We start from the raw sequence: 8,242 nt of genomic DNA, 5'->3' as shown, positions 1-8,242 counted from the left end.
ACCAAAGATGCTTTTATAATTTCTTTTACACCTTGCTCAGCAGTCAGACTATAATGAAACATTCTTATGCTTTGTAAAAAGACTATAAACACCTACTGAATGCCAAGAAAACATGATTGAAAAAATAAAATATATTTACATAGTGCATATCAGTAAACCTTGAAGTTGGATTATCTTATTATCAAAATCCTGTACAATAAATTATATATTTAAAAACGGCTGGTGTGGGAAGAGAAGGAGTGAACACCAGGAAGGACAGTGATGAACTGACACCTATATCCAAATATTGTAATGTTAAATTAGCAATGAACTGGAGTCTATATAAAAATATTGTAATGTTAGTATTGTTTGTTTTGAAGTTAAGCACAAAGCAACACAATGGACTATCTGTGCTCTGTTCAGCCACGAGTATCGAAACCCGGATTCTAGCTTTATGAGTCCGCAGGTGTACCGCTGTGTCATTGGGGGGGAGCAACGTGAGTAATGAACTGACGCCTACCTCTAAATGTTGTAATGTTAAGTTAGTAATGAAGTGACACCTACCTCTAAATGTTGTAATGTTAAGTTAGTAATGAACAGAAAGCCCACCAGGTACATCCATTGCAGCCAGCGCTTGTAGTGTGCCCAGGTCCTGCCAGGTTTTGGAAGAAAACGCTGCTCCGTGCAGTAGAAGGATGGAGATGTGGAAATTGGAAGTGTCCTTAGGTAAAGCTTCACGGTAGAAAACTTTGACATTCTGGTTACAGTTATGAAAAAACACGATTACAAAAAATAAAACTATAACGGAATATTAACCACAAACACGTTTCGTTGTTTCTTTTTCAGAAAATCGTAACAAAACGTCAAACTGATATGATTACCAACTACTGTTTCCTTTTAAATATAAATATATATAAATTACACACTATGTATATATTATATACAGTGGTTTATAATTTCTAACAATATTTTAGTGGTTCTAACAAAAGTGAAACTTGAGGCAAAATGTTACTTCTAAAAACATTTTCAGGTTCAACTTGAACTTGAAATAAAAATAACTGTGTGAATAATGTATTAATTTATACATATTGACAAGTAGTTTCTGAGTAACAACAGGTCTATACAAATTGACAAGTCAAGTTGTAATTTCTAAGTAACAAAAGAAATTCATATCTCACGAAATGTATTACATGTACCTATCCACGCAGTAATGAATGATGAGTCTACATAATATATTCATACACAAAACACAATACTCACTTAGAATCTCAGGTTTAATTCAGTTTTCAATTCACACAATAAAAATAAATAAATGTTATGTTTCAAATTATTTTATTACAGAGTTTATTTGTTTTGATGTGAAGACCAAAGTTCCATAAGCTGTCTGTGTTCTGTTCGCTACGGGTGTTGAAACCTGGTTTGTGACGTTGTGAGTCCGCAGAGGTACCGCTGTGTCACCGAGTCATAAAAAAGTACAAAATGTAAGGATCTATAATTTATTTTGACTTGCCAATGAGCGTATGTTACCGAGCACAAAAAAAGAAATACAAAACCCGTGTGAATTATATTTAAGTACAAAATTGTTTATAGTAGCCCAGGAAAAGTCTTTGAAAGGAAATATAAAACTGAGAAACATACACAGTTGGATTGGTGTAGGTAATAACAAAACTATGAAAAGGTCAAACATTGAAGAAGAGTGTAGATGAATAGGTGAGTGAGAAGATAGACATTCTCGATGAAAACGTCACTAAACTGCCGAGGTTGCTAGAGTGCAAAAGTATGTTTAATAATATATTTTCCACAGCAAAGCTATAACATCATTTAGTATCAGGATCTACATCCACTTACTACAAATAGTACATTTGGAATAATAGGATCTACATCCACTTACCACAGATATTCCATTTGCGGCAACAGCATCTACATTCTACTTACCAGAAATATTTCATTTGGGGCAACAGCATCTACATTCCATTTACCAGAAATATTCCATTTGGGGCAACAGCATCTACGTCCACTCAACAGAAACATTCCATTAGGAACGACAGGCTATACAACCACTTCAAATATTTCATATGGAACAACATAATCTACATCCACTTACTACATGGTGGATTTGGAATATGAACATAATATAATTCTTCCTAATAATTCAGACATGTTGTAAAGTTATAAATAAATATAAAAGTTGATGGTTATTCAGGTTTAAGATAAAACCATTATAATATACTCTTCAAAAAAAGAAACGCAAAAGGGGTATTTTGGTTATTTTAAAGAGAAATATATGTAATAACGTTATAAGCTCAGAGTATGTGATGTTACACGTGTTAAGGCACTGATTGTCAGACCAAAATGACAATAAAAGTTGTGCACTTTGAAAACGGAGGAAAACATTGGATTTTTCACCAAAACGCATTCGTGTCCAATAAATTTGTTTGAGAGATCTGCATGTTCTGCAAGTGTAACATGTGCAAAATCCCTATAAAAGTGACGGGTTCTCGGTTTCCATAGCTCAGTGTTAAGACACTGACACGCAATACAGTTACACCAAAACTGACTGAAGCACAATGCAACAACACCATTGGTCGATTAGAAGCATGCGAATCTCGATCAGATGTTGCCATGGTGCTTGGGTGAATGTCCACCCAAGCACCATCACAAGGCTATGGAATCATCACCAACAACATGGATCAACTCGTGACCGTCCACGATCCAGCACCCCTTGTGTGGCCACGCCCGCACAAGATCGCTACATCCGGTTTCGTCACCTTCGGGATAGGACCACCACTGCGACGTCTACTGCCTCAACCATGCCAGGGCTGCGTAAGATTTCCAATCAGACCATACCCCATCGTCTACGAGATGCAGGAATCCGACCTCGACGTCCAGTCAGAGGCGTCATCCTCACCCAGCAACATCGTCAAGCACGGCTGCAATGGACTCGGTCACATCGGGTATGGCCTCATCGACGATGGAGGCATGTTTTTCAGCGATGAATCACGTTTTATGCTTCGTAGGCAGGATGGAAGGACCCATGTTTACTGTCGCCGAGGTGAACGTTTTGCAGCAATATGTGTGCAGGAAGTTGACAGATTTGGTGGTGGCAGCGTCATGATGTGGGTTGCCTTCGCCTACAATGCTAGAACAGACCTTTTGCACATTCGAGGGAATCTTACGGCTCAACGATACGTCGACGAGATTCTTAGGCCCCATGTGCAACCCATCATGATGAACGTCAACAACATTTTTCAACATGACAACGCCCGTCCTCACACAGCCCGACTCACCACAATCTTCTTGAAACACCACAACATCAACGTTCTTCCCTGGCCCTCCAGATCACCAGATTTAAACCCCATCGAACATCTTTGGGATGTTCAATGGCGACAACCTCAACCGCAGACTCTACCTCAGCTTGCAGCAGCTTTGCAGGCTGAGTGGACAGCCATTCCCGAGGATGTGATTCGTCATCTCATCGCTTCCATGGGCAGGAGATGCCAAGCAGTTATTGATGCTCACGGGGGGCATACTCATTATTGACGTTGAGTGACATTAAACTTCAACAAGTGAGTGTGGACTTCGCCTTTGCAGACTTTGGATGTTCAGCAGTGATATATCTTTAAATTTTATGACAAGGAACAAACGTTTTTTGACCCGACATGGCGAAGTGGTTAAGGCACTGGATTCGTAATCCGAGGGTTGCGGGTTCGAATACCTGTCATGCCAAACATGATCGCCCTTCCAGCCGTGAGGTGGTTGGTGATGACTAGCTGCCTTCCCTCCAGTCAAACACTGCAAAATTATGGACGGCTAGCTCAGATAACGCTCATGTAGCTTTGAGCGAAATCCAAAACAGACCAAACCTATCCAGAATTTTACATCAGAGGAATCGAAAGAAAATTATAAATCAGATTCACTGAACATAATAATGAAAAACTCTCCTATATTTTCCACCATTGTAACTCAAAAAACTCTGTAATTTAAACAAAGAACCAAATAACGATAAACAAAGAGTCACACCAAACATGCTCGCCGTTTCAGCCGTGGAAGCGTTATAATGTGACGGTCAATCACACTATTCGTTGATAAAAGAGTAGCCCAAGAGTTAGTGGTGGATGGTGATGACTAGCTGCCTTCCCTCTATTTTTGCACTACTAAATTAGGGATGGCTAGCGCAGATAGCCCTTGAGTAGCTTTGCGCGAAATTTACAACAAACCAAACCAAAATCTATCTAACAAGTATTCAATTACAGTACTGAACAAAAGTGTTGTCCCCTGCTGTTACAATGGTAAGTCTATGGATTTTCAATGCTAAAATCATGGGTTCGATTCCCCTTGATGGACTCAACAGATAGTCCGATGTGGCTTTGCTATAAGAAAACACAAAAGTGTTAGGACAAGAAAATATTTTGTCATTCTTTCCATTTTGTGGGGCTAATTCTTCCATGTCACCACGTAAGAAAACTCAAATATTTTATACCTAAAATAACATGGTAATACTTTACTGTTGACAACTGATGAACCAGTATGAGAATACTTGTCATTCTTTAGAATTTCCGTAAACTTGTACCAAGGACATATCATAAGGGCTTTGCTTGAATGAACATACTGATTAAATTTAAGGTCTGAAATAACTGTCATGGTGCCCATTGCAGTGTGTTAACTATATAGAAAGAAGCTAGTAAGGAACTAACATATGGTACCAGTGTATGTTAGAAATCAATTTCATAACACTCCACAAATAAACCTTAATATAATGTGTTAAACTTTCTCTGTATCAAGTTTTATTTTCATGGCCCAAAAAGCGTAGAGAATTGTCAGTAGAGCAGAGAGTTCGTACAAAAACTTTACGTTGTGCTGATTGAACTCTCCAGCAAATTGCTTCAGACTTGAAATGTTCTCCTAAAACTGTCAAGTACACCCTAGATCATAAGACTGAGACAAGTTAATAAGAAAATAGGAAAGGAAGAGGAACACTTACACTGATGTTAAGTATCTTTGTTTATGCAGCTTTCAGGACAGAAGAAAGACTACACGAAATAAACAGCCATGAACCAAATGACAGAGAAGCGTCCTGATATACAGTGTCAAGAAGACTCAATGAGAATGAAATATTTGGTTGTGAAGCAGTTAGAAAAACCTTTACTTATATCTCCAATCATCATGAAGAAACTGAATCTGCTAAAAAATACAAAAGCTGGACGGCTAATGAATGGTAAATGGCTTTATGAGTGGATAAGTCCAATTTTGAAATATTTGGTTCAAAATGTAGGTCGTACATCCGACGGAGGAAAGGTGAAAGATGCTTACCTCAGTACATAGCACCAACCAAGTAATATAAGTAAAGTCAGTGTAATAATATGGAGGTGTTTTTCTGTTAATGAAACATGAGATATTTGCAAAATAAACAGAATAATGAGCCAGTACAGATATCATCAGATTCTGATCTGCCATGGTATATCCAGTGGTTTGTGTATTATTGGTTAAGGATTCTACTACCTAGAAAATAACTGCCCTCTTTCAAACATTAAGAAAGAAACTGCTGGAGTCATTTAAATGATACAATGACCCCATAGAGTCCCGATCTTAACCAGCTTAAGTAGATCTGGAACATGATGGATCAAAAACTTGACATGTCAAAAATTACTTCTGAAGAAACTTTATGGAAGCATATTACAGACATTTGAAGTAAATTCCCAAAGGGCACTTTTATTAAATGTGTTGCAACGATGGTTGAAAGACTATCTGCAATTATTAAACCAAAAGGGGGACACAAAATATTAGCTGTTTACTGAACTCAACACTTCCACTGAGTTTCTGTTAAACTATGTTTACTGAACTCAACACTTCCACTGAGTGTTTGTTGTACTAAATACGAAGATTAATAACATTTCACCTGTGATTTACCTTCCAATGTTTTTTGACAGAAACCTAATCCTTAATTTTGTCCTTACAATTTTGCACAATACTGTTTATCGGTAATACTAGGGTTTAAATAATTTGTCACAATACTGTTTATCGGTAATACTAGGGTTTAAATAATTTGTCTAAAGGGAATAAATCTGTAATGCTAAATAAATAACTTGAATTTCACTGACTGATTACAATTTGTTAAAATTTACACAAAAACTTGTTTCCGTTAGTAAAATCCTATAGCTATACTTGTTAAGAAACCATTACAGCCAGAAAGTTGATAATTTTCAAACCTATTGGCATCATTGCGTATACAGGACTCAAGATGGTGCTAATCTAAACTGCAAAAAAATCTAAGTTTTTATAACAATGTGGTTAAAAACTGGTTATGATTACAAGTTGTAGTGTCGGAACATAATTTGAGCTAATTCATGTAAAAGAACTTGGACCTTATCGCAGCTTCAGTTAAGTATATGTAGTTGGTTAACTTATGTGTAGCAAAAGAAAATGTACTATATCAAGTAAAGATTAATAGCCATCTTGTCACCACTCTGACATCATCACTTGAACAGTAGATAACCTGGCATGTAAAGCTAATAGTTGAAACTAAGTACGTATATAGGCAAATAATATGAACGTTCATATACATTATAAACTGTCACAACTCCATTATAAAATAAGTTTCATTTTTTACTTAAATTTGTCATCAATAGAGCAAATATGTAGGAATATTGAGGCCTTTTGTTGTCCATTTTTAAACAAATTAATTTGAAGTAAGGATTATGTTTTGATACTGATCACTAACAACAACCCACATGGAGTAAAAATGTATCTCAAGATAGCTGGTATGGGTATTAAAACTTTAATTAAAATAAAATACTGAACAACGTTTCAACCTTCTTAAGTTATATTCTGGTTAACAGGTCAAAACATAGTTCTGTACTTTATATTAATTACGTTTTAATACCTATACCAGTGTCTTGAGAATACAATAACAAAATAGCTGTCAGCATATGCTGAAAACTAAAATTCTGCTCTATCTAAGTGTTTAGTAGAGGTTTTATAATAATATCTATTATCTTAGTTGTGAGTGAATCCACATGAGTTAGTAGCCTCACGCTAAGAGGATATAGAAAAACTAATACCATTAAAGTAACTTGCATCGATTGTGATACTGGTTTCTTTGACATCAATGTCTGCGACCAGTGTCTTGAGAATACAATAACAAAATAGCTATCAGCATATGCTGAAAACTAAAATTCTGCTCTATCTAAGTGTTTAGTAGAGGTTTTATAATAATATCTATTATCTTAGTTGTGAGTGAATCCGCATGAGTTAGTAGCCTCATGCTAAGAGGATATAGAAAAACTAATACCATTAAAGTAACTTACATCGATTGCGATACTGGTTTCTTTGACATCAATGTCTGCGACCTTTCGTTTAATTTCTTCTGGTATTTCTTGAGACTTCAGCTCGATGTGCCTCCAGAAGTATGAAGTTGTGATATCTGTTGTTTGATCTGAGGTTTGTTGACCACTGGCACTTCCAGCTTGACATGGCCAACGTGTTAGAGAAGCACTTGCAAGCAATAATAGCACAGAAAGCTGAGACATCATAATATTCCGTCAAACTGGAACTTAGAAGGAAATAGCGGCTAGATACAATTCAAACTGAAAAAAACAACAACTTTGCCCTAAACCACAATAAAATATCCAGTAAAAAACCTAAATGTACAGCAGAATAAATTTTTGTTTAATATGTACACCATGGAAATTTAAATCTATTTTCCTATTTTCTTTCGTTATTATTACATTAATAAAAGGATCACCAATTTTTTGAGGATATGTATATTCAAATACATAGAATAAAAATTTGAATAAAAATCAAGATTTCATGTTTTTTACCATGAATTTATGACTTCAGGTCCCAAATACCAGTGCAAATGCAGGACTTCTTATAGTTATTTGGTTGATTGCTATTATGTTATTGAGCAAAACATTGTCTAACCAGGTTTCAGATTGAACACATACATATTGATAAAGTAGGTTATTGATCAATGTTGTCTGTGTTAAGTAGATTACCTCAAACTGCTGGTTAGTAAGGTCATGTGGGAGCTTATGTACATGTATTAAAATGTCATTCAAATGTAGCTTATTAGAACAAGTAAGAAGTAAGTTAGGTATGTTACTTTCTAATCTACATTTGTGTGTGTATAAATAAATAATTATTACTGACTTTGGATCTTATCTAAGCGTAGATCTCTACTACTGTTAGTAGCAATAAAACAATGCAGGTGTCCTAATGATACTCAGGCCTAAACACAGGTTTTAGCAACACTGAATGAGATATG

The 8,242-nt window shown here is 36.0% G+C and overlaps 1 protein-coding gene and 1 long non-coding RNA gene across 2 annotated transcripts; one reads left to right on the top strand and one right to left on the bottom strand.

Annotated features, from left to right (window-relative positions):
* On the bottom strand, positions 1-7,508 carry LOC143250641 (uncharacterized). Its single transcript, XM_076501504.1, has 2 exons — positions 7,284-7,508; positions 1-736 (listed from the first exon to the last, which is right to left on the bottom strand). Exons 1-2 carry the CDS (start codon positions 7,506-7,508, stop codon positions 566-568), a joined length of 396 nt encoding a protein of 131 aa, XP_076357619.1. The 3' UTR covers positions 1-565.
* Positions 6,191-7,775, top strand: LOC143250642 (uncharacterized). Its single transcript, XR_013028283.1, has 2 exons — positions 6,191-6,502; positions 7,358-7,775. It is a non-coding gene; the product is annotated as an uncharacterized LOC143250642 (long non-coding RNA).
* The last annotated feature ends 467 nt before the right edge of the window (positions 7,776-8,242 follow it).

The sequence above is a fragment of the Tachypleus tridentatus genome, chromosome 5 (genome assembly GCF_004210375.1).
Source record: "Tachypleus tridentatus isolate NWPU-2018 chromosome 5, ASM421037v1, whole genome shotgun sequence".
NCBI lineage: Eukaryota > Metazoa > Arthropoda > Merostomata > Xiphosura > Limulidae > Tachypleus > Tachypleus tridentatus.
The sequence above is the reverse complement of the archived record's forward strand: the minus strand, read 5'-3'. Positions and strand labels throughout refer to the sequence as shown.

Coding starts and splice junctions, on each gene's coding strand:
- LOC143250641 (XM_076501504.1), bottom strand. CDS start 7,508: ATGATGTCTCAGCTTTCTGTGCTATTATTGCTTGCAAGTGCTTCTCTA. Junction 737..7,283: donor AAACCAGTATCGCAATCGAT/GTAAGTTACTTT, acceptor AACTGTAACCAG/AATGTCAAAGTTTTCTACCG.